Consider the following 27,114-nt stretch of genomic DNA (forward strand, 5'->3'; position numbering starts at 1 on the left):
GTTCAACATTGTGTTTGAAAGGGAGAAATGAAAAATGGCTACTAAGATTCTAGATTCAGGTACGGCTGACTTCAATGGGATAAGACAGAGACTGTCCACAGTAAACTGGGCAAATCTGTTAATGGGTAAAATGACAGAAGATCAGTGGAAGATGTTCAAAAAAGAATTTAACGTGATACAGAACCAGTTTATACCCCTAAGGGGCAAGAGCTCTACTTGCAAAAAAAAAAGCCATGGACGACAAAAGAGGTAAGGAACAACGTAAACTAAAAGAAAAAGTGTCCAAAAATGCAACAAAAAAAAAGCACAGATCCTGGCGACTGGGAGAGATGCAAAGAACAACAAAAGGTGACCAAACAGAAAGTAAGAGCTTATAACAAGGGAATATGAAAAGAAACTTGCAAGAGATATCAAAAGCAACAGAATCTTTTTACAATTATATTAGGAAAAAGAGGTTGGTCAGGAGCTATGTGGGCCCCTTGAAAACTGTTTAATGGAAATACTGTAAATGTAAGTGAACATGACCACCATTTCCTTAATCAGTGAAGAATGAAACCAAGGGTCAAATGAGAGTGAGGAACTTCAAGTAATTAATATTAGTAAAGAAAAAGTACTGGAGAAATTAATGGGAATTAAAGCTGACAAATCTCCATGACCTGATGACTTACATCCTAGGGTTTTAAAAGAGGTGGCTGCAGAGATCGTGGATGGATTGGTTGAGATTTTCCCAAATTCCCTAAATTCTGGAATGTTCCCAGAGGATTGGAAGGTAGCAAATGTGACACTGCTATTCAAGAAAGGTGGGAGAGAGAAAACGGGGAACTACAGGCCAGTTAGACTGAGGTCAATCATCAGGAAAATGCTGGAATCCATTATTAACGAAGTGGTAACAAGGCACATAGAAAATCGTAATGATTAGGCAGAGTCAACATGGTTTTATGAAAGGGAAATCGTGTTTGACAAATTTATTAGAGTTTTTTGAGAATGTAACTAGCAGGGTAGATAAAGGGGAACCAGTGGATGGTAGTACATTTGGATTTTCAAAAGGTATTCGATAAGGTGCCTCACGAAAGGTTGTTACACAAGATAAGGGCTCATGGAGTTGGGGGGAAATATATTGGCACGGATAGAGGATTAGTTAAAGGACAGAAAACGGAGCATAGGAATAAATGGGTCATTCTCAGGTTAGCAGGCTGTAACATAGAAGATAGGAGCATGAGTAGGCCATTCAGCCCCTCGAGCCTGTTCCGCCATTTAATGAGATCATGGCTGATCAGCCAAATTCAGTACCCTGTCCCTGCTTTCTCCCCATATCCCTTTAGCCTTAAGAAATATATCTAACTCCTTCTTGAATATATTTAATGAATTGGCCTCAACTGCCTTTTGTGGTAGAGAATTCCACAGGTTCACCACTCTCCTGGGTGAAGAAATTCCTCCTCATCTCAATCCTAAATGGCTTACCCCTTATCCTTAGACTGTGACTCCTGGTTCTGGACTCCCCCGCCATCGGGAACACCCTTCCTGCGTCTAGTCCTGTTAGAATTTTATACGTTTCAATGAGATCCCCTCTCATTCTTCTAAACTCAAGCGAATATAAGCCGAATCGACCCAATCTCTCCTCATACGTCATTCCTGGAATCCCAGGTATTGTCTGGTGAATCTTCGCTGCACTCTCTCTCCATGGCAAGAACATCCTTCCTCAGATAAGGCGACCAAAACTGCGCACAATACGCAAGGTGTGGTCTCGCCAAGGCCCTGTACAACTGCAGCAAGACATCCTTGCTCCTGTACTTGAATCCTCTCGCTATGCAGGCCAACATACCATTTGCCTTCTTAACTGCCTGCTGCACCTGCATGCTTACCTTCAGCAACTGATGCACCAGGACACCCAGGTCTCGTTGCACTTCCCCTTTTCCCAATCTATTGCCGTTCAGATAATAATCTGTCTTCCTGTTTTTGTCACCGACGTGGATAACCTCGCATTTATCCACATTATACTGCATCTGCCCAATCACCCAACCTGTCCAAATCATACTGGAGTTTCTCTGCATCCTCCTCACAGCACACACGCCCACCCAGCTTTGTGTCGTCTGCAAACTTGGAAATATTACATCTAGTTCCCTCGGCTAGATCATTAATATATATTGTGAATAACTGGGGTCCTAGCACCGATCCCTGCGGTACCCCACTAGTCACTGCCTGCCACTCGGAAAAAGACCCGTTTATTCCAACTCTTTGTTTCCTGTCTGCCAGCCAGTTCTCTATCCAAGTCAGTACCTTACCCCCAATCCCATGTGCTTTAACTTTGCACGCTAATCTCTTATGCGGGACCTTATCGAAAGCCTTCTGCAAGTCCAAATACACCACATCCACTGGTTCTCCCTTATCTAATCTACCAGTTACATCCTCAAAAAATTCCAGTAGATTAGTCAAGCACGATTTACCTTTTGTAAATCCATGTTGACTTTGTCCGATCCTGTCACTGTTTTCCAAGTGCTCTGCTATTACATCTTTTATAATGGACTCTAGCATTTTCCCCACTACCGATGTCCGGCTTACCGGTCTATAATTCCCCGTTTTCTCTCTACCACCTTACTAGTGGGGTGCCGCAAGGATCGGTTTTGGGGCCTCAACTATTTACAATCTATATTAATTACTTGGATGAAGGGACTGAGTGTAATGTATCCAAGTTTGCTGACGATTCAAAGCTAGGTAAAAGTAAACTGTGAGGAGGACGCAAAGAGCCTGTAAAGGGATATAGACAGGTTAAGTGGCAGATGGAGTATAATGTAGGGAAAGGTGAAGTTAATTCACTTTGGTAGGAAGAATAGAAAAACAGAATATTTTTTAAATGGAGAGAAACTATTAAATGTTGGTGTTCAGAAGGATTTGGGTGTCTGTACGCAAAACAAAGTTAACATGCAGGTACAGCAAGCAAATAGGAGGGCAAATGGTATGTTTGCCTTTATCACAAAAGGGGTTGGCGTACAAGAGTAAGGAAGTCTTGCTGCAATTATACAGGGCTTTGGTGAGACCGCACCTTGAGTTCTGTGTACAATTTTGGTCTCCATACCTAAGGAAGGATCTACAGGAAACTGTGTGTTATCCGGAGGCGAACCGTCCGGCAAGCTCGAGCCACCGGCAAAAATCGGGAGCCGTTTTTTATTCATGTCGTTTCTTTTCTTTTTTTGAACAGTCAAGCTCTGCAACGTCTGTAGCTAAGCAACAGCTTCAGCTAGAGACGCTACAGAGACGCTTGCCGACTGTTTAGAGGCTGTTGCTAAGCAACAGGGTTTGTTGATTCATACGGATGTTTCAACATTAGCTCTGGAGTGTACGGCAGTTTTGAGGGAACGGCAGCAGCTCGGTCCCGTCGGTGCCAGATAGCACAAAGTTTCCTGTACTTGCCTTGGAGGGAGTGCAACGAAGGTTCACTAGATTGATTCCTGAGGAGAGATTGAGTAGAATGGGCCTATACTCTCTGGCATTTAGAAGACTGAGGTGATCTCAATGAAACATAGGCCTAGAAATTCAATACTAGTTTAAATTTGCCGGTGCCACAAGTTAATGGCTGCTGAAAATGGTGGCGCTGGCAGGACTGGTAAATTGATGCTGGTGGCTAATTAACATTAGCCCAGCGCTAAAAACACTGCAACGCTGTTCTGGTGGTGTTCGTTCCGGCAGGAGGCCCCAATGTAGCGTGGCTGTAGCGTCTTGTACCACGAATAGCCTCCTGTTAAAGCGAGGCTGCCATTTCAGAAAGCAGTTTGGTCTCTTAAAAGTGAACTGCCTTCTGAATTGAAAAAAATAAAAATCATGTAAAAATAGGCAGTTTTTAGACCTTGCAGCTCAGTTGCCTTCTGGAAAAAAAATTCACATTAAAAGAAATTCCCGAATGGGAGTCTTCAGCTCTTAAAGCCGAATTGCCTTCCGCACCTCAAAAAATGCTAAAAGTGCTTCAGCACTAACAAATGGCTCAGCAAGCCAGGGAAGGGGCACCCAGGGTCTCACACACAGCACTCCAGCTTTGTGCCAGAGTACACTGCAAGAGAGGTCCTCCAGAAAGAAGCATGCGGGACCAGATCACCGAGGCTGTCACTGCCAGCAGTGTTGCCCCCACGACCTGGCTCCAGTGCCCAAAGAAGCTTCATGACCTCAGACCAGTGGTCAAGGTCAGTGAATGCATCTTCAAAAGCCGTCTCCTACCAACTGTACCACTAGCCTCACACACTGCTCAATACACGACCCCCCTGCCCCTGCCCAATCACTCACCTACCAACAATCTATAAAACACGAGGCACACCTCCCATTCCTAGCTTCACCTCACCCACTTGGAGGAGACGGTGCTGGCCATTCTTGGCAGGGGCAAGGGTGAGCTCTTAGCCAGTGGCGGGGCTGAAAGGATACAAGATGCTGGTATCCTCATATGTTATCCTCTTCCTCGCATGCACCTCTTGCTTTCCTGCCCTCCCCTCACCACAACTCCACCCTTGTGCCTTCCTCATTTCACACACCCAAGAAATGCAGCCTGTCCAGCCAGTGGTTGACCAAGAAGAGGGAGAGGAGAGTGAAGAAGAAGAAACACTGTCACTTGATTTCACACTCCCAGCCACCAGCTCCTAGACTTCGTCCTGCAAGGCCATCTGCAGTGTCCCCCACTGAAAGTTAGCAGCCTTCCACCAGCCATGCTGCAGCCACTGGGGTAACACTGCATGACATCAGTAGGATAGGCAAAGATACACACAAGACAGTCACTAAGGGAATGCACAAGAGTGATTAGTTGATTTCTTGATGTCATATTGGATGGATAGATATATAAAGTCACATTGGATGGATAGATATATAAAGTTGGATTAGAAAGTTTGCTTTGTGATGGCCTTTATTTCAGCATTGTGGCCAAGAGGACGCTCTGATGGTCATTAACAGAGGGAAGGTAAGGTGTGGGACAAATATTGAAAGGGGAATTGGGGTTGTGGTCACTGGTACCGCAGGCAGATGTTTCCATCCCGGATATCTCGGCCAGAAATAGGCTGTCTGAATTGAATCCTTCCTCTTGCGAGCGGATGCTGTAAATCTGAAATGAAAGCATAAAATGCTGGAACTACTAAGCAGGTCAGGCAGCATCTCGATCTGAGACGTGAACTCTGTTTCTCTCCATGGATGCTGCTTGACCTGCTGAGTATTTCCAGCATTTTCTGTCTTCTCAGAGGCCTTCCTTTACCATCCGAGGCCTTACAAGCGTCCAGCAGCACTCCCTGCACACTTAAATAACTTTTAACATGTATTGCACCAAGCTACTAGTTCAATCAAATAAAAAAATCCAATCCAAAAGCTTAAATGCAAACTTACCTGAAAGATGTGTCTGTCCCTTTAAGAAGTGCTGACAGCATCTGTCAGTCTGTTGGACACTCGCTTTTCAGCGAGCTTAGGACCCAGCACTGAGGTCAAAATTCGCAGAGCATGATGTTACGCTCTTTTCATTTGCATCTCCAGGTCCAGCGCTCAATCGGCAGTGCTAAGGCCCTCACCAAAATGGTGGCCAACGAGTCCCACGCCAGAGAAGGGTGCTAGAGGGACGGCCGCCATTTTCCGCAACGATGCCAGCGCTAACAGGTGGTGCTAAGATAGGGATTTTCTAGGCCATTAGATTCTGAGAGGGCTTGACAGGGCAGATACTGAGACTGTTTCCCTGGCTGAAGAGTGTAGAACTCGTCAATATAGTCTCAGGATAAGGGGTCGGTCATTTAGGACTGAGATGATGAGAAATTCCTTCACTCAGAGGGTTGTGAATCTTTGGAATTCTGTACCACAGGGCTGTGGATGCTCAGTTGTTGATTATATTCATGGCTCAGATCGATTAAATTTTTGAACTCGAGGGAATCTAGGGATATGGGGATTAGGTAGGAAAGTGGAGTTGAGGTCGAAGATCAGCCATGATCTTATTGAATGGCGGAGCAGGCTTGAGGGGCCATACGGCTTGCTCCTGCTCCTATTTCTTATATTCCTAATTATTTTGCATCAGTATTTACAATAGCGAAAGCATGCCAGTCATCCCAAGGGATCTAGTATTTAATCAGGGCAGGGGACTCATTAAAAATTAACGTAAGTAAAATAACAGTCATGAAGAAAATAATGACACTAAAGAGTGACAAATCCCCAGGACCAGATGGTTTCTATCCCAGGGTTTTAAAGGAAGTAGGTGAGAACATTGCAGATGCTTTAACTATAATATCTTTGAAAGTGTTCTCGATTCAGGAACTGTTCCTTTTAGATTGGGAAAATTGCACATTGGAAAGGTGAGAGGGGGAAACCAGGGAATTATAGACCAGTTAGCTTAACATCTGTTTTCGAGAAGTTACTGGAGTCTATAATTAAGGATAGAGTGACTGAACACCTTGAAAATTTTCAGCTGATCAGAGAGCACCAGCATTGATTTGTAAAGGGTAGATCATGCCTGACGAAACTGATTGCATTTTTTGAAGAGATGACTAGTAGTGGACAGGGGAATGTCTGGATGTTATTTATATGGACTTCATATGAGACTGTTAACTAAAGTTGAAGCTCATGGAATTGAAGACAAATTTTTGACCTGATTAGGAAATTGGATGAGCGGCAGGAGACAGAGTAGGGATAATGGGCAGGTACTCTAATTGGCAGCACGTGACAAGTGGTGTCGCACAGGGATCTGTGTTGGTGCCTCAACTACTCATTGTATTTATTAACAACTTAGTTGATAGGATAGAGTGCCACATATCCAAGTTTGTTGATGACACAAAGATAGGCGGCATTGTAAGCAGTGCAGATAGAAGCATAAAATTGCAAAGATATTAATAGATTAAGTGGGCAAAACTGTGGCAAATGGATTTCAATATAGACAAATGTGAGGCCATCCACTTTGGACCTAAAAAGGATAGATGAGAGTACTTTCTATATGGTGAAAAGCTAGAAACATTGGAGGTCCAAAGCGACTTAGGGGTCCATGTACATAGATTGTTAAAATATCATCGACGGGTACAGAAAATAATCTAAAAGGCTAATGGAATGCTGGCCTTTATATTTAGAGGACTCGAATTCAAGGGGGTAGAAGTTATGCTACAGCTATGCAAAGCCCTATTTAGACCACACCTGGAGTACTGTAATAACAACAGAAAATGCTGGAAAAACTCAAGCAGCATCCATGGAGAGAGAAACAGAGTTAACATTTCAGGTCTGTGACCCTTTGTCAGAACTGGAGTACTGTGTTCAGTTCTGGGCACCACACCAGGAAGGCTATTTTGGCCTTGGAGGGGGTGCAGCATAGATTTACCAGAATGATACCTGGACTCTAAGGGTTAAATTAAGAGGAGAAATTATACAAACTAGGGTTGTATCCCTGGAATTTAGATGGTTACGAGGTTATTTTATTGGAAGTTTTCAAGTTGTTATGGGGAACTGATGGGGTAGTCTACAACTAGGGGACATAGCCTGAAAGATAGAGCCAGGCATTTCAGAAGTGATGTTTGGAAACATTCCTATACACAACACATGGTAGAAGTTTTTGAACGGTCTTCTGCAAACGGCAGTTGATGCTAGGTCAATTGTTAATTTTAAATCTGAGATTAATAGATTTTTGATTAGCAAAGGTATTAAGGGATATGGGATAATGGTGGATATATGAAGTTAGGTCACCGATCAGCCATGATCTCATTGAATGGTGGAACAAGCTTGAGGAGCTAAATGACCTACTCCTGTTCCTATGAAAGTCATGGGTCCATAGTGCGTGGTATGGAAATAAAATACCTTTTAAAAGAGGGGAATACATACCCGAAAGTGATTACAAAGCACAATTACTCCTGACCTTTTCCTAATAGCCATATTTAACTTGTGATAATTAACCAAAGGGTGAATTTTGTAAATCTATAGACAGGTAGATTTTTCAGCCTTCTCATGTGGGATGCTGTGGAATGTAAACCAAGCAGGTGGATGGAGCGGCCCTCCATCTTGTCTTTCAGATCTCCTATCAGCTGGCTCAATGTGGCATTGATGGAGGCTGGAAATATGTTGCTTGCCAGTGTCTTCAACTATTGAAGGAAAAAAAAGAGGGAAGTTCTTGTATTGAAAACAAATACACCTGCTTCCCCTGGCTCTTGATGCATGGCTCTGATGAGAAGTATCTAAAATTCTGTGAAAATTAATATTGTGCTAGAGGACTGGAGGGTGGCAAATGGGGGGGGGGGAGCGGGGGGTGGGAAAAGAGATAAAAGACAGGAAATGATGGGCCAGTTAGTTTTACCTCAGATGTTGGTAGTCTATGAGAGTATAATACATGATGGGATTACCAAATATGTAAAAACAAAAGTTAATTGGGACCAGTCAGCATGAATTTCTAAAAGATAATTTTTGCTTGACACACCATATAGAATTCGTTGAAGAAATCTGAGGATAAATAAAGGGAATGCAGTGGCTGTAGTTTGTAAAGAGATTTAAAAAGCATTTGCTAAGATAACCACAGAAGAGACTTATGGCGAAGATAATGCCACATGGATACAGAGATATTTGAAGGGCAGAAAGCAAAGGGTAGCAGTAAAAGGAAATTTCTTGCATTGGACAAATGTGGTGAGTGGTCTGTGTTTGGGCTGCTGTTATTCTGGACTTGGGAACTGAGGGATCAATGTAAAAATTTGATATCAAATTTAGTTATTGAAAGTTGTGACCTTAAATGGTAAGATTTTAAATGGAGTAAAGGAGCAAAGGGACCTTGGTGTGGGGATACATAAATCAGTAAAACTGGCAGTACAAGTAGCAAAGGCCATAAAAAAGCAAATGGAATCCTTGCTACAGGAAACTTTGGTTTATCCAGAGGTTAACTGTACGGAATGCTCGAGCCACCGGCAAAAATCAGGAGCCGTTTTGTTAGGTTTTTTTTCTTTTCGTTGCTTTTTTTTCACCAGTCAGGCTCTGCAAGGTCTCGCTGAAGCTGTTGCTAAGCTACAGAGACGCTTGCAAGGTACGGCCGACTGTTTAGAAGCAACAGGGTTTGTTGCCAGATACGGAGCTCAAAATCTCCGTATGTTTCAACATTAGCGCTGGTTTGTCCGGCAGTTTTGATGGGACGGCAACAGCTCGGTGCCGGATAGCACAAAGTTTCCTGTATTTGTATCTAGAGGCATGGAATACAAGTGCAAAGAGGTAAAGCTAGGGTTCTTTTTAAGTATAGCTGAGAAATTTGAGAGGTGATCTGATAGAGGTATTCAAGATTATAAGAGATAATAGGGTAAATATTGATAGGTTGTGAGACGGTAACAAAAGGACCTAATTTTACACAAATATTAGAGGATGTTAGAGAAAAAAAGTCATTTTATACAGAGTGTTTAGAATGTGGAATTGTCTGCCACAAACTGTTGAAGCAGAACCCATAAATAAATTCTTTTAAAAGGGAATTCGTTGCTTGAAAAAGAGGAACATTAAAGGGAATGGGAAGCGAGCAGGAGAGTGAGATTAGACTATGCGGCTTAGATAAAAACACTGGCACAGACTTGATGTGCTGAATGGCCTGTATCTATGCAGTAGAATTCTATGATTCCATAATCAAGGTGCAGAGTAATTGGGGGTGGGGGGGTGGGGTGGTGGTGGTGCAGGGAGGACAGAAAGCATCATAGGTGAGGAGGAGAATATAAACTGTTTGTGTGCACCAAACTGATCAATTTCTGTATTTATTGCCATGATCTGAATCAAAACAACAACTTGCATTTGTATAGCACCTTTAATGTAGTAAATCGCCCCTATGCACTTTACAGGAGTGTTCTCAGACAAAATTTGACACGACCCACATAGAGATATTAGGACAGGTGACCAAAAGCTTGGTCAAAGAGGAAGGTTTTAAGGAGTGTCTTAAAGCAGGAGAGAGAGACGGAGAGGTTTGGGGAGGGAATTCCAGTGTTTGGGGCCCAGGCAGCTGAAGGCATGGCTGCCAAAGGTGGGGCGCTGGAACTTGGGGATGCGCAAGAGGCCAGAATGCAGAGATCTTGGAGGGTTGTAGGGCTGGAGGAGGTTACAGCTATTAGTGGGGGTGAGGCCATGGAGGGATTACAGCTGTGAAATGACTGCCAATGTATTCATATACATAAACTATACATGTGTAACTTTTAGAATTTGCATATACTGTGAAGCTTATGCAGTATTCTGTGTTGGATCATTATTTTTTTAAGACCATGGGTCTTCTAACTCGTAGATGATTACCCAGTAATTACTACTGGAGAGTTAAATTCTTATTTTAAACATTGCATATGTATTCATAGAACTAATATTAATGCAGATATAAATTTTAAGATGATTTTTAGCACTGGAAGAAATTATTTACTATCTCAAGTTTATACATAACCGTCTACACTAAAGGTTAACTACTTTCAAAGTAATTGCTGCAAACTTCTTGCGAGACAATCCAAGGTTTACTTTGAGGATATAACATTGTATGGGGAAAAATGAGGGAGGGGGGAATTAACTGTGATTAGTTTCATGAATATTTAAAAAGTTAGATTTATCTAATTTCTTCCAGTACTAAAAATTATAACACAATTTCTACCTGCATTAATGTTAGTTCTATGAATACACATGCAATGTTTAAAATAAGAATTTAACTCTCCAGTAGTAATTACTGGGTAATCATCTGCTGGCATGTCTGACAATTGGCATACATCTGTGTTGAACCTGAGTAACAATGAGTTTTTACTTTTATTTCCTCCATGGTAGCTCCTTGGTGAATTAGAAAAAGATCCAAAGCTAGTTTACCACATTGGTCTGACTCCCGTCAAGCTGCCTGATCTGGTAGAAAATAATCCTTTGGTTGCCATAGAGATGTTACTGAAGCTAATGCAGTCGAGCCAGATTACAGAGTATTTCTCTGTACTTGTGAATATGGATATGTCCCTTCATTCCATGGAAGTTGTAAATAGGTGAGTTGTGTGCTTTTTTTACCTCCAATTTTCTTTGATTTTTCTTCTCTTACCGCTGCTTTCAGGAGGCCATTTCCACTTAAAAAGACAGTGCCTTACTCCAGCCATCCTTCATGTGTGAACCTGGAAAGTATGTTGACAGGCGGTCTCCGCTGCACAACTGGAAAAAGTTAAAGACGTAACGAGTTTTAAACAAGTACAGAGGCGGGGGAGGGGAGGATAGGAAAGAACAAAAGGGAAGGTCTGTGATGGGGTGGAAGGTAGGAGAAGTTAAATGGGAAAAGGGGGTGGTAATGGGACAAATAAAGAAACAAAAGATGGGTCTGGAGGAGGTGTAAATGGGAATAGCAGAAGCAACAGCTACTGTCCGAAAAAATGGGGGCAGTGGTTATGATCTGAAATTGTTAAACTCAATGTCGAGTCGGAAGGCTGTAAACTGTCTAATCGAAGGATCAGGTGCTGTTCCTCAAGCTTACTTTGAGCTTCATTGGAACAGTGTAGGAGGCTGAAGACAGTAAAGCCAGAGTGGGAGTGCGGCGGAGCATTCAGCAATTCAGGAATATGCTTTCAATGAAAGTTGGCCCGCTCTTTGTATAGTACAAGTTTCTGGTTTTGTAATTGATTGCTCCTCTTGTCTTTTTTGTAGGCTAACCACAGCCGTTGATCTGCCTCCAGAATTTATTCACCTCTATATTTCAAATTGTATCTCCACTTGTGAACAGATTAAGGATAAATACATGCAGGTAATTAACTTGTTTACACGTAGTTGAATTGATCTTTTCTGCAGTAGTTGCTATTATGGTATGCTCCCTTGCATGTTGTACAGATAGTCTTGGGATATGAGAACATAAGAAATAGGAACAGGAGTAGGCCATTCGGCCCTTCGAGCCTGCTCCACCATTCAATGAGATCATGGCTGATCTGCCTCAATTCCATTCACCGGCCTTATCCCTTGATACCCTTACTAGTCAGAAATCTATCGACTTCTGTTTTGAATATATCCAATGACTGAGCCTCCACAGCCCTCTGGGGTAGAGAATTACAAAGTTTAACCACTCTGTGTGAAACATAGAAGATAGGAGCAGGAGTAGGCCATTCGGCCCCTCGAGCCTGCTCCGCCATTCAACGAGATCATGGCTGATCATCCAAATTCAATACCCTGTCCCTGCTTTCTCCCCATATCCCTTGATCCCTTTAGCCTTAAGAAATATATCTAACTCCTTGAATATATATAATGAATTGGCCTCAACGGCCTTCTGTGGTAGAGAATTCCACAGGTTCACTACTCTCTGGGTGAAGAAATTCCTCCTCATCGCAGTCCTAAATGGCTTACCCCTTATCCTTAGACTAGGACCCCTGGTTCTGGACTCCCCCGCCATCGGGAACATCCTTCCTGCATCTAGTCTGTCTAGTCCTGTTAGAATTTTATAAGTTTCAATAAGATCCCCTCTCGTCCTTCTAAACTCTAGCGAATACAAGCCCAATCGACCCAATCTCTCTCCATACATCATTCCTGCCATCCCAGGTATCAGTCTGGTGAATCTTCGCTGCACTCCCTCCATGGCAAGAACATCCTTCCTCAGATAAGGCGACCAAAACTGCACACAATACTCCAGGTGTGGTTGCACCAAGGCCCTGTACAACTGCAGCAAGACATCCTTGCTCCTGTACTCGAATCCTCTCGCTATGAAGGCCAACATACCATTTGCCTTCTTAGCCACTTGCTGCACCTGCATGCTTATCTTCAGCGACTGGTGCACAAGGACACCCAGGTCTCGTTGCACTTCCCCTTCTCCCAATCTATTGCCGTTCAGATAATAATCTGCCTTCCTGTTTTTGCCACCAAGTGGATAACCTCACATTTAACCACATTATACTGCATCTGCCATACATCTGCCCAATCACCCAACCTGTCCAAATCATAATGGAGTTTCTCTGCATCTTCCTCACAGCACACACGCCCACCCAGCTTTGTGTCGTCTGCAAACTTGGAGATATTGCATCTAGTTCCCTCGTCTAGATCATTAATATATATTGAGTGGTACCCCACCAGTCACTGCCTGCCACTCGGAAAAAGACCTGTTTATTCCAACTCTTTGTTTCCTGTCTGCCAACCAGTTCTCTATCCAAGTCAGTACCTTACCCCTAATCCCATGTGCATTAACTTTGCACGCTAATCTGTTATGCGGGACCTAATCGAAAGCCTTCTGCAAGTCCAAATACACCACATCCACTGGTTCTCCCTTATCTATTCTACCAGTTACATCCTCAAAAAATTCCAGTAGATTAGTCAAGCACGATTTACCTTTTGTAAATCCATGTTGACTTTGTCCGATCCTGTCACTGTTTTCCAAGTGCTCTGCTATTACATCTTTTATAATGGACTCTAGCATTTTCCCCACTACCGATGTCAGGCTTACCGGTCTATAATTCCCCGTTTTCCCTCTCCCACCTTTTTTGAATAGTGGGGTTACATTAGCTACCCTCCAATCCATGGGAACTGTTCCAGAGTCCATAGAATTTTAGAAGACGACCAGCAATGCACCTACTATTTCTAGGGCCACTTCCATAAGTACCCTACCATGTAGGTTATCAGGCCCTGGGGATTTATCGGCCTTTAATCCCGTCAATTTCCCTAACACCATTTCCCTACAAATACTGATTTCTTTCAGTTCCTCCCTCTCATTAGACCCTATGTTTCCTGACATCTCTGGGAAGTTATTTGTGTCCTCCTTTGTGAAGACAGAACCAAAGTATATATTTAATTGCTCAGCCATTTCTTTGTTCCCCATTATAAATTCCCCTGATTCTGACTGCAAGGGACCTACGCTTGACTTCACCAATCTTTTTCTCTTCACATATCTATAGAAGCTTTTACAGTCAATTTTTATGTTCCCTGCAAGCTTACTCTCGTACTCTGTTCCCCCTCTTAATTAATCTCTGTCCTCCTTTGCTGAATCCTAAACTGCTCCCAATCCTCAGGTTTGCTGCTTTTTCTGGCCAATTTATATGTCCTCTCCTTGGATCTTATGCTATCCCTAATTTCCCTCGTTAGCCACGGTTGAATCACCTTTTTTGTTTTATTTTTAAGCCAAACGGGGATGAACAAATTCTGTAGTTCCATGCGATCTTTAAATGTTTGCCATTGCCTATCCACCATCAACCCTTTAAGTAGCATTCCCCAATCCATCCTAGCCAACTCGTGCCCGATACCATCGTAGTTTCCTTTATTTAAATTCAGGACCCTAGTCTCTGAGTCAACTACTTCACTCTCCATTTTAATGAAGAATTCTATCATATTATGATCGCTCCTCCCCAAGGGGCCTCACAACAAGATTGCTAATTAATCCTTTCTCATTACATAATACCCAGTCTAAGATGACCTGATCTCTAGTTGGTTCCTCGACATATTGGTCCAGGAAACCATCCCGTATACACTCTAGGAATTCCTCCTCCATAGCATTGTTACTAATTTGGTTAGCCCAATCTATATGTAGATTAAAGTCTCCCATGATAACTGCTGTGCCCTTATTGCACGCGTCTCTAATTTCCCATTTAATGCCATCCCCAACCTCAGCATTACTGTTTAGGGGTCTGTATGCAACTCCCACTAACGTTTTCTGCCCCTTGGTATTTCTCAGCTCTACCCATACAGATTCCACATCATCAGAGCTAATATCCTTCCTTACTATTGTGTTAATAATCTCCTCTTTAACCAGCAATGCTACCCCACCTCCTTTTTCTTTTTGCCTGTCATTCCTGAATATTGAATACCCCTGGATGTTGAATTCCCAGCCTTGGTCACCCTGGAGCTATGTCTTCGTAATCCCAATTATATCATATCCGTTTACATCTATTTGCGCAGCTAATTCATCCACCTTATTACGAATGCTCCTCGTATTAAGACACAAAGCCTTCAGGCTTGTTTTTTTAACACTCTTAGACCTTTTAGAATTATTATTTACTGTAGCTATGTTTGATTTACACTCTTGATTTCTTAGACTGCCACTTTTGCTTTTCTCCTTCCTGTCTTTTGCTTCTATCCTTGCTTCCCTTTCCTCTGTCTCCCTGCACAGGTTCCCAACCCCTGCCATTTTAGTTTAGTTTAAACCCTCCCCAACAGCACTAGCAAACGCACCTTTTCTCATCTCAGTCCTGAATGGCCTACCCTTTTTCCTGAGGCTGTGGTCCCTGGTTCTAGACTCCCCAGCCAAGGGAAACATTCTCCCAGCATCCACCCTATCAAGCCGTGTAATAATTTTGTATGCTTCAATGAGATCCCCGTCTCATTCTTCTGAATTCAAGAGAATACAAGCCTAGTTTACTCAATGTCTTCTGATACGACAGTCCCGCCATCCCAGGAATCAATCTCGTGAACCTTCGTTGCACGCTCTCTATGGCAAGTATATCTTTCCTTAGGTAAGGAGACCAAAATTGTACACAGTACTCCAGGTCTGGTCTCACCAAGGCCCTATATAATTGGAGTAAGACTTCTTTACTCAAATTCTCTTGTAATGAAGGCCAGCATGCCATTTGCCTTCCTAATGGCTTGCTGCACCTGCACATTCACTTTCAGTGACTCATGTACAAGGACACCCAGGTCCATTTTGAGCATCTGCATTCCCCAATCTTTCACCATTTAGGAAATACTCTGCCTTTCTGTTTTTTCTACCAAAGTGGATAACTTCACATTTATCCACTGTAAAAGCTTCTATAGATATGTGAAGAGAAAAGGATTGGTGAAGTCAAGCGTAGGTCCATTGCAGTCAGAATCAGGGGAATTTTTAATGGGGAACAAAGAAATGGCAGACCAATTAAATACATACTTTGGTTCTGTCTTCACAAAGGAGGACACAAATAACCTCCCAGAGATGTCGAGGAACATAGGGTCTAATGAGAGGGAGGCACTGAATGAAATCAGTATTTGTAGGGAAATGGTGTTGGAGAAATTGACGGGATTGAAGGCCGATAAATCCCCAGGGCCTGATAATCTACATCCTAGGGTACTTAAGGAAGTGGCCCTAGAAATAGTAGATGCATTGCTGGTCATCTTCCAAAATTCTATGGACTCTGGAACAGTTCCCATGGATTGGCGGGTAGCTAATGTTACCCCACTATTATTATCTGAATGGCAATAGATTGGGAGAAGGGGAAGTGCAACGAGACCTGGGTGTCCTTGTGCACCAGTCGCTGAAGGTAAGCATGCAGGTGCAACAGGCGGTTAAGAAGGCAAATGGTATGTTGGCCTTCGTAGGGCGAGGGTTCGAGTACAGGAACAAGGATGTCTTGATGCAGTTGTACAGGGCCTTGGTGCAACCACACCTGGAGTATTGTGTGCAGTTTTGGTCGCCTTATCTGAGGAAGGATGTTCTTGCCATGGAGGGAGTTCAGCGAAGATTCACCAGGCTGATACCTGGGATGGCAGGAATGATGTATGAGGAGAGATTGGGTCGATTGGGCTTATACTCGCTGGAGTTTAGAAGAATGAGAGGGGATCTCATTGAAACTTATAAAATACTAACAGGACTGGATGCAGGAAGGATGTTCCCGTTGGCCGGGGAGTCCAGAACCAGGGGTCACAGTCTAAGGATAAGGGGTAAGCCATTTAGGACTGAGATGAGGAGGAATTTCTTCACCCAGAGAGTGGTGAACCTGTGGAATTCTCTACCACAGAAGACAGTAGAGGCCAATTCATTAAATATATTCAAGAAGGAGTTAGAGATATTTCTTAAGGCTAAAGGGATCAAGGGATATGGAGAGAAGGCAGGGACAGGGTACTGAATTTGGCTGATCAGCCATGATCGCATTGAATGGCGGAGCAGGCTCGAGGGGCCGAATGGCCTACTCCTGCTCCTATCTTCTATGTTTCTATATTCAAAAAAGGTGGCAGAGAGAAAACGGGGAATTATAGACCGGTAAGCCTGACATCGGTATTGGGGAAAATGCTAGAGTCCATTATAAAAGATGTAATAGCAGAGCACTTGGAAAACAGTGACAGGATCGGACAAAGTCAACATGGATTTACAAAAGGTAAATCGTGCTTGACTAATCTACTGGAATTTTTTGAGGATGTGACTGGTAAAATAGATAAGGGAGAACCAGTGGATGTGGTGTATTTGGACTTTCAGAAGGCTTTCGATAAGGTCCCGCATAAGAGATTAGCGTGTAAAGTTAAGGCACATGGGTTTGGGGGCAAGGTACTGACTTGGATAGAGAACTGATTGGCAAAGAGTTGGAATAAATGGGTCTTTTTCTGAGTGGCAGGCAGTGACTAGTGGGGTACTGCAGGGATCGGTCCTAGGAGCCCAGCTATTCACAATATATATTAATGATCTAGACGAGGGAACTAGATGTAATATCTCCAAATTTGCAGATGACACAAAGCTGGGTGGGCGTGTGTGCTGTGAGGAGGATGCCGAGAAACTCCCGTATGATTTGGACAGGTTGGGTGATTAGGCAGATGCAGTATAATGTGGATAAATGCAAGGTTATCCACTTTGGTGGCAAAAACAGGAAGGCAGATTATTATCTGAACAGCAATAGATTGGGAGAAGGGGAAGTGCAACGAGACCTGGGTGTCCTTGAGCACCAGTCGCTGAAGGTAAGCATGCAGGTGCAGCAGGTGGTTAAGAAGGCAAATGGTATGTTGGCCTTCGTAGCGAGAGGGTTTGAGTACAGGAACAAGGATGTCTTGCTGCAATTGTACAAGGCCTTGTTGAGACCACACCTTGAGTACTGTGTGCAGTTTTGGTTGCCTTATCTGAGGAAGGATGTTCTTGCCATGGAGGGAGTGCAGCGACGAATCACCAGACTGATGCCTGGGATGGCAGGAATGACGTATGAGGAGAGATTGGGTCGATTGGGCTTATACTTGCTGGAGTTTAGAAGAATGAGAGGGGATCCCATTGAAACTTATAAAATTCTAGCAGGACTAGACAGACTTGATGCAGGAAGGATGTTCCTGATGGCCGGGGAGTCCAGAACCAGGGGTCACAGTCTAAGGATAAGGGGTAAGCCATTTATGACAGAGATGGGGAGGAATTTCTTCACCCAGAGAGTGGTGAACCTGTGGAATTCTCTACCACAGAAGGCAGTTGAGGCCAATTCATTAAATATATTCAAGAAGGAGTTAGATATATTTCTTAAGGCTAAAGGGATCAAGGGATATGGGGAGAAGGCAGGGACAGGGTACTGAATTTGGATGATCAGCCATGATCTCATTGAATGGCGGAGCAGGCTCGAGGGGCCGAATGGCCTACTCCTGCTCCTATCTTCTGTGTTTCTATAATTCATTTGCCATGTTCTTGCCCACTCACTGATCCTGTCGAAATCCCCTTGACGCCTCTTCACATCCTCTTCGCAACTGACACTGCTACCTAGCTTTGTGTCATCAGCAAATTTGGAAATGTTACATTTGGTCCCCTCGTCCCAATCATTGATCTAGATTGTGAATAGCTGGGGCCCAAGCAACGATCCTTGCGGTACCCCACTAGTCACAGTCATCATGAAAAAGACGCGTTTATCTCTACTCTTTGTTTTCTGTCTGTTAACCAATTCTCAATCCATGTGAGTGTATTACCCCCAATTCCATGTGCCCTAATTTTGTTCACCAACCTCTTGTGTGGGACCTTATCAAAGTATTTCTGAAAATCCAAATACACCACATCTACCGGTTCCCCTTTGTCTACTCCACTAGTTACATCCTCAAAGAACTCCAATAGGTTTGTCAAACAGGACTTCCCTTTCATAAATCCATGTTGACTCTGCCCAATCTTACTATTAGTTTCTAAGTGCCCAGTTATTGTATCCTTTATAATAGATTCCAGCATTTTCTCAACTACTGATGTGAGGCTAACAGGTCTGTAGTTCCCCGTTTTCTCTCTCCCTCCTTTCTTAAATAGCAGGGTTACATTTGCTATCCTCCAATCTGCAGGAACCGTTCCAGAATGTATAGAATTTTGAAAGATGACAACCAATGCATCCACTATCCCAATGGCCACCTCTTTCAAAACCCTAGGATGTAAGTCATCTGGTCCTTGTGATTTATCGACTTTTAGTCCCATTAATTTTGCTAGTACTGTTTTTTTACTAATAATTTCTTTAAGTTCCTCATTCTCGCCACACCCTTGGTTTTCTCGTATTTTTGGGAGGTTTTTTGTGTCTTCCTCCGTGAAGACAGAAACAAAGTATTTATTTAATTTTGCTGCCACTTCCTCATTCCCCGTTATAAATTCTCCCGTCTCTGACTGTAAAGGACCTACATTTACCTTTGCCAGTCTTTTCCTTTTCACATCCGTTTTTATATTTTTCGCTAGTTTGTGCTCATATTCCATTTTCCCTTTCTTTATCAATTTCTTGGTCCCCCTTTGCTGATTTCTAAAAAGATCCCAATCCTCAGGCTGACCGCTTTTTCTGGCAACTTTATAAGCTTCCTCCTTTGACTTAATACTAGCTTTAATTTCTTTTGTTAGCCATGGTTGGATCACTTCCTTTTGGGTTTTTATGCCCTAGAGGAATATATGTTTGTTGCAAATTATGCATTATTTCCTTGAATGTTAGCCTTCATACCTTTTAGTGTAGTCTCCCAATCTATCATGGCCAACTTGTCCCTCATACCCTTGTAGTTTCCTCTGTTTAGATTGAAGACCTTAGTTTCAGATTGTATTTTATATTAAGTTCGAGAGTGATGTCGTCCAATCATTAGAGCATATTTGATTGGGTCTTGTCATGCTTGCACCAACTGAGTTGGCCAGCTGCCAAGCATATGTCGGGGGTATGGAAGAGTAGAGTGCTAATTAGTTAACTCTCCTCTTCCCCCTTTCCGACTAGTGTGCCTGAGAATAAAACTGGTGGTCTGCACCCATAGCATCCTGTTCGATCCTGAACTGCAATTTCGACCCACATCTGGTCAGGCATCAAGGTTGCATTTTTCCACCTCACTTCTGGCCCTCAAAAGCTTCCTCTTCTCCTTCCTGCCCCTTCTCCTGCCCAAAAAAACCTTCCTTTCTTGCTTGGTGTCCTTCACCTTGTGTTATGTGAGATATTTTTTGCATGCGTGTTTTATAAGTTGTTGCTCCAGCTCTCTACTATCCACCATTCGTGATACTTTGATCTATCAATGTGTTTTTTTTTAAAGGATTGAAAAGGTCTGTATAATTTAGGATTTGAGAGTATAAGCTCCATATCCTCATGAAGAGAAATCCTTATTTCCCAAGTACATATTAGGGTAAAGTTTGACTTGGCATCACAACTAAATAGCATTCACATCATGCATATTGTGCACTGTGTTTTTACCCCCTATAATTAGGTTATGGAGGGCAGCAAAAGGGATGTGGCTGAAGACATGAAATCACCAATAATGTGAACATTAAAAGGATACACCACTAGCAACAGAATTTTGAAAATGTTAGACAGAGCATGACTTATTTCAGATTACCTGTCAATTCCAAAAAATGCCTTTCACTGATCATACTCTTTCTGATTTTTTAATAGTCATGCTACGAATTAACCTTGTCTCCAGACCTTAAAAAAAAAAAAAAAAAAAATATATCATTCGGATTACGATAGATTGAGGCTTAGCTAAGATTCCCCCCTTGCCACTCTCTTTTCCCCCCCCCCCCCCCCAATCCACCACTATTCAGTGATGGCCTGTGGGAGGAATGGGAGTATAGGAAGGCAGCTTCTTAGCTGAGCCCAACATTTACTGTTAATAACAATAACTTGCATTTAAATAGTTAAATATAATGCAGTAAAACGTCCCAAGATGCTTCACAGGAGAGTTATCAAACAAAATTTGACACCGAGCCACATAAGGAGATACTGGGACTGGTGACCAAAAGCTTGGTCAAAGAGGTATGTTTTAAGGAGCGTCTTAAAGGAGAGGTAGAGAAGCGAGCAGGTTTAGGGAGGGAATTCCTGATTTTGGGGCCTCTGCAGTTGAAGGCATGGCTGCCAATGGTGGATCGATGAAAATTGGGGATGTGCAAGAGGCCAGAACTTGAAGGAGTGCAAAGATCTTGGAGGGTTGTAGGGCTGGAGGAGGTTACAGGTAGGGAGGGGCAAGGCCATGGAGGGATTTGAAAACATTCAAGAATGAGAATTTTAAAATCAAGACATTGCCGGACTGGGAGCCAATGTAGGTCAGCAAGCACGGGTGATGGGTGAATGGGACTTGGTGCGAGTTAGGATATGGGCAGCAGAGTTTTGGATCAGCTCAAGTTTACGAAGGGTGGAAGATGGGATTCTAGCCAAGGGAGCATTGGAATAGTCGAGTCAAGGCTCACATGGTTGATTAGGCCTGCTGGTGCCCATGGAATTCTACCCCAGCAGCCTGCGCCTTTTGGAGGGGAGGTGAGACATTTGGAAGGAGGGAGAAGAAAATGTCAGTGAAATTCAGTCATTTATAGTGCTGTTTGTGCAAAATTCTCCACTAATCAAGTGCACCTGTGCTGTATGAAGTTTGTATTGCTCAGTATGTGGAAAGTAAGCTACATGATAAACTTTTGCCTATGATGCTGGTGACAGCGTAAACTAACTCAGTCTGTTATCTTCTAGAACCGTTTGGTGCGTCTTGTTTGCGTCTTCCTCCAGTCTTTAATCAGAAACAAAATAATCAATGTCCAGGACTTGTTCATTGAAGTGCAGGCCTTCTGCATTGAGTTCAGCCGAATACGAGAAGCAGCTGGCCTATTCCGATTACTGAAAACACTGGATACTGGAGAAAATCCTTCGGAAGCAAAATCATCAAAATAATGGAAGGCAGGATTCAAAATTCCGGAATACTGGAAAGGCTTTTGTCGTGTGTTGGAACCTTTTCAGTGGTTTCAGTGCATAATTGAAAAATAATTAGTTTTGTTTAAAAACAGTAAGCCTTCTTAACCAGCAAGTTTGCCCAAACAGAACCTGATTTATTTTCTTGTTATACAAGTGTACAAACTGATACTGATGAGCATCTTGGTCACTTTTTGGGGGTAGAGTTGTTGCACAGTAATGCATATCACTTGGCTGACTCCTATTTAATTTGTGGTAGGATATGCTTTCTATAAGAGAAAACTGTTAATCAGTTTATTTCTGTTCTCTATACCATATGTATATACACGTTTCAGGTTATTAAATGCATCTACAGACTGAAAGTTAGGTAAAGTAACAGAATTTGTGCACCATGTTTGAATTGAAAAGTTCATGGATGTTGATTATAAAATTTTTATTTTAATTAAAATGCTGAAATATGACACAATCCATATTTTTGGTTACTGATACTTAAATGAAAAATTGAGGGGTGGAAATTGCACAGCGCCAGCCTGCCGGCTTGAACTGGATGCAGGGAATGGTCCCTGTATCTGATGACGGAGGTTCGAGGTTTGCAAGAAATTGGTTCTGGGCCTCATCTAAATATTCAGGGCAACCTGCCGGTGCCTGTCGCGCTTCCACAGGCAGTTCACCTGACTGAAGCATGCAGTTTTGGGCCACCTGCTTCATCAGCAACCACCCTCAGGTAAGTCCCGGGAGGCGGGGGGAGAGGGGAAGGGCAGTGGGGGGGAGAGGGGAAGGGCAGTGGTGGGGGGGGGGGGCAATCGTGGCCAGCAGCGCCCATTGAAAGTATGGTGGAACTGGAAGGAGCACTGCTGCCCTGGCTGCACAGATTTTTAAAAAATGACTTGCCTTCACAGTGGTCACATCCACATCCTGAAGGACCGAGGCCTGCTCTGCTTAGGGCAGCCCACTTTCTTGTAAGAGTCCTTAAACCGGCATTGGGCTCCTCATTAGCATATGCAAGGGGCCCAATAACGCCTGAAAAATGGCCTGTTCCAATTTCGGGTCATACCTTTTGTGGGCATCCTTGGGACACCGGATATTGACCCATTTTGTGCCCATTTTACACCTGATGCAACAAGAACCAATTTCCCAACAACACAGTACCCTTCCTGTTTTTGTCTTGTTTTGTAGCATAGTACCTGAATCCATCATTACCTGGTTGGTTATTTGTGTGGATTTAATGATGCAAACCCCTTTGTAAAAAAAAAAAAAAAAAAATTAATCTTATATTCACTGAGTTATAGGTGCTTCATGACTGTTGGTGCTTGGTTGTTCAATAAACTATTCTAAAGATAGGATCTGAAGTTTTTTTTTTAATGTGGGCTTCTATAATTTTACAAATGCTGTTGCAGTACAAAGAAATATCCTAGCTGCAGATATTTGAAACCAAATAATTAGATACATTTACATGTCAGGTTAGGAAATAGAGGAACCTCAAATCAAAAACTAGTCACTAAGTACAAGTTAGATTGACCTTGTTTGGGTATAGTTCATAGAATCCTAGACATTTACAGCACAGAAGGAAGCCATTTAACCCATCGGGGCAATTGTCCTTCCCCAATAGGACCCGAGTCCTTGCATTGATTGGAGAACCGCACATATCTTTAAAATATTCCAGCAGCTTTGGTGATTCAGTAGCAGACTTGAAACCCAAATTTAGGTCTGCTCTATACAGCAAACCACATCCATCTATTGGCACAACCCAACCCCCCTCCTGGGTTTAGTAATGCTAAACAACTGACCACACTGGAAGCCATTTTTGCCATAGTGAATCCCCTTTTGCAGGTGTGGTAAACCACTGTTTGTATTCCTGTTTGTCCTGTTTGTATTCCACTGTGTACATGCCTGGACATGCCTCGGCTGACTCCTCCCACAGGTCCTAGTATAAAGGTGTCTGCTCCCCAGCCCTTAGTATCATGGACCGGTCGACCACGCGAGGCAGACCTCCATTCTGTTGTTAATAAAAGCCTTTGGTTACTCTTCTAACTCTCAGTCTTTTATGAGTAATTGATAGCGCATCAATTTTATTAACAACATTTTTATAATGGAGAAGATCCTCACACCAGCATGCCTGGACTTAGATCATCGGGAGGCGGACTCATCCACCAAGTTTACTCACTGGCTTAAGTGTTTCGAAAAATTCCTGACCGCCTCCGAAGCAATCAAATCGGACGAGGACAAACTGGATGTCCTGACCTCCAAAGTGAACCACCGAGTGTACTCGGTCATCCAAGACGCGACCTCGTACGCGGACGCTATCAAGCTCCTCAAGGACCAGTACACGCGCCCAGTGAACCAAGTGTACGCGAGGCACCTCCTGGGGAGTCGTAAACAACAACCTGGGGAATCGACCGTGGAATACCTTCAGGCACTGTCTGTGCTTGGCCGGGCCTGTGGTTGTAAGGATGTAAAGGCCGCCGTGTACACAGAGGAACTTATCCGGGACGCTTTTGTAGCGGGCCACAGATCCAATTACACCCGACAGCGACTGTTGGAGCAGAGTAACCTCGACCTCAACAAGGCCTCTGAACTCGCACTATCGTTGGATGCAGCCTACCAGGGCATGGATGCCTACTCCTCTGCACCGTGGACGCCGCGGGGAATGACAGCCTGGGACACGGTAGGACCGCCTCATAGCGCCGTGCCACCCCAGCCACACCCCAACAACGGCCCAACTACCGCAGCAGTGTCCCAAGGCCAGACAGCAGTGCCCCAAGGCCAGAAATGCTACTTCTGTGGCCAGGCAAAACACCCCACAGCGCGCTGCCCGGCGAGAAACGCGATCTGCTCGGGCTGCGGGAAGAAGGGACACTACGCTAGCGTCTGCAGGGCCAAAGCCACCCCGAACCCCAGCAGCGCCGCGTGTGGGCCATGCGGGCCGCCATCTTGGACCTCCCCGGCCATGTGCGAATCACCGGTACAGCAGCCATTTTGGACGCCTCCAGCCACATGGGGATCATGGACGCCGCCATCTTGGACGACAGCCGGGACGCAGCAGGCCCCCGACACCGCCTCATCTGATACCCGCAGCGACACACCGACCCCTACGCTGGCATCCGTTACACTGGACCAAGCGAGACCGCACCAACTGGCCAGTTCCACAATGGACATTAAGGTAAATGGTCACGATACAATCTGCCTTTTTGACTCTGGGAGCACGGAGAGCTTCATCCACCCCGACACGGTGCGGCGTTGCTCTCTCCCAGTCCTGCCTGCGCAACAGCGGATTTCTATGGCCTCCGAGTCCCAGTCGGCGGACATCGGCGGCTACTGCGTGGTGACACTCGTAGTAGACGGGACCGTGTACGATCATTTTAAACTTCTGGTCCTGCCTGACCTCTGCGCTGCCGTCCTGCTGGGGTTAGATTTTCAGTGCCACCTTAAAAGTGTTACGATGGCGTACGGTGGACCCCTACCCCCACTCACAGTCCGCAGCCAGCAGCTTCCAAACTGCCCGCCGCGCACCAGGTGCAACCTCTCCACACTGAGTCACCCCCCCCCCCCCCCCCCCCCAACTGTTTGCTAACCTCACCCCCGACTGTAAGCCCATCGCCACAAAGAGCAGGCGATACAGTGCCGGGGACAGGGTTTTCATTAAAACCGAAGTGGAGCGGCTCCTGAAAGAAGGGATTATTGAGGGCAGCACCAGCCCCTGGCGAGCCCAGGTTGTGGTCGTTAAGACCGGCGAGAAGCAGCGCCTGGTCATCGACTACAGCCAGACAATAAATCGCTACACCCTGCTGGACGCCTACCCACTCCCCCGTATACCTGATATGGTCAACCAGATCGCGCAGTACCGCGTCTTCTTGACCATTGACCTGAAATCAGCGTACCACCAGCTCCCCATCCGCCCTGAGGACCGCCAGTACACTGCCTTTGAGGCAAACGGCCGCCTCTATCACTTCCTTAGGGTTCCCTTTGGCGTCACCAACGGGGTCTCCGTCTTCCAAAGGGAGATGGACCGGATGGTAGATCAAAATGCGTTGCAGGCCACTTTCCCATATCTGGACAATGTGACCATCTGCGGCCGTGACTTGCAGGACCATGACGCAAACCTCGAAAAATTCCTCCGCACCGCCCAACTCCTAAACCTGACATATAACAAGGAGAAGTGCATATTCCGCACAAACCGCCTCGCCATCCTTGGCTGTGTTGTGGAACACGGAGTCATCGGCCCCGACCCCGACCGGATGCGTCCCCTTATGGAACTCCCACTGCCTCAAGGCCCTGAAGAGGTGCCTAGGGTTTTTCTCCTATTACGCCCAGTGGGTCCCCTACTATGCGGACAAGGCCCGTCCGCTGATCAAGTCCACCTCTTTTCCCTTGACGGCAGAGGCCCGCTTAGCCTTCCACCGTATCAAGGAGGACATTGCCAAAGCCACCATGCACGCAGTGGACGAATCCATCCCCTTCCAGGTGGAAAGCGACGCGTCTGACTTTGCCCTGGCCGCTACCCTCAATCAGGCGGGGAGACCCGTGGCCTTTTCACGAACCCTCCAAGGCCCGGAGACCAGACACTCCGCTGTTGAGAAGGAGGCCCAGGCGATTGTGGAGGCTGTGCGTCATTGGAGGCACTACCTGGCCGGAAAACGATTTACCCTGCTCACTGACCAGCGTTCAGTTGCTTTTATGTTTAACAACAAGCAGAGGGGCAAAATCAAAAAACGACAAGATCTTGAGGTGGAGAATCGAACTTTCCACCTACAACTACGAGATCTTGTACCGGCCCGGGAAGCTAAATGAACCCCCGGATGCACTATCGCGTGGCACCTGCGCCAGCGCGCAGATCGATAGACTGCGGGCCCTCCACAATGACCTCTGCCACCCGGGGGTCACCAGGTTCTTCCACTTCATCAAGGCCCGCAACCTGCCTTACTCTATTGAGGAGGTCAGGACCATGACCAGGAACTGCCAAGTCTGCGCTGAGTGCAAACCGCACTTTTATAGACCAGACAGGGCCCACCTGATAAAAGCCACTCGCCCCTTCGAGCGCCTGAGCGTCGATTTTAAAGGGCCTCTCCCCTCCTCCGACCGCAATGTGTACTTCCTCAATATTATTGATGAGTACTCCCGTTTCCCGTTCGCCTTCCCCTGCCCGGACATGACCAGTGCCACGGTCATTAAATGTCTGAACAACCTCTTCACCCTGTTCGGCTTCCCCAGCTATATCCATAGCGACCGGGGCTCATCGTTTATGAGCGACGAACTCCGTCAGTACCTGCTAACTAGGGGTATTGCCACAAGCAGGACCACCAGTTACAACCCCCGGGGGAACGGACAGGTGGAAAGAGAAAATGCGACAGTTTGGAAGGCCGTCCTGCTAGCCTTAAAGTCTAGGGGCCTTCCAACCTCCCGCTGGCAGGATGTG

The 27,114-nt window shown here is 44.8% G+C and overlaps 1 protein-coding gene across 1 annotated transcript in view; it reads left to right on the forward strand.

Moving 5' to 3' along the window:
* The window catches only part of cnot11 (CCR4-NOT transcription complex, subunit 11), a 37,204-nt gene extending 14,162 nt beyond the window's left edge, over nt 1–23,042 (forward strand). Inside the window, exons 5-7 of the mRNA XM_085998941.1 lie at nt 10,729–10,931; nt 11,578–11,674; nt 21,486–23,042. Of these exons, the coding sequence (XP_085855067.1) occupies nt 10,729–10,931; nt 11,578–11,674; nt 21,486–21,683 (498 nt within the window). The 3' untranslated portion in view covers nt 21,684–23,042. The remainder of the gene's footprint in view (nt 1–10,728; nt 10,932–11,577; nt 11,675–21,485) is intronic.
* The last annotated feature ends 4,072 nt before the right edge of the window (nt 23,043–27,114 follow it).

The sequence above is a fragment of the Somniosus microcephalus genome, chromosome 10, assembly GCF_052327205.1.
Source record: "Somniosus microcephalus isolate GS21.2 chromosome 10, FLI_Smic_1.0, whole genome shotgun sequence".
In the NCBI taxonomy this organism is placed as follows: Eukaryota; Metazoa; Chordata; class Chondrichthyes; order Squaliformes; family Somniosidae; genus Somniosus; species Somniosus microcephalus.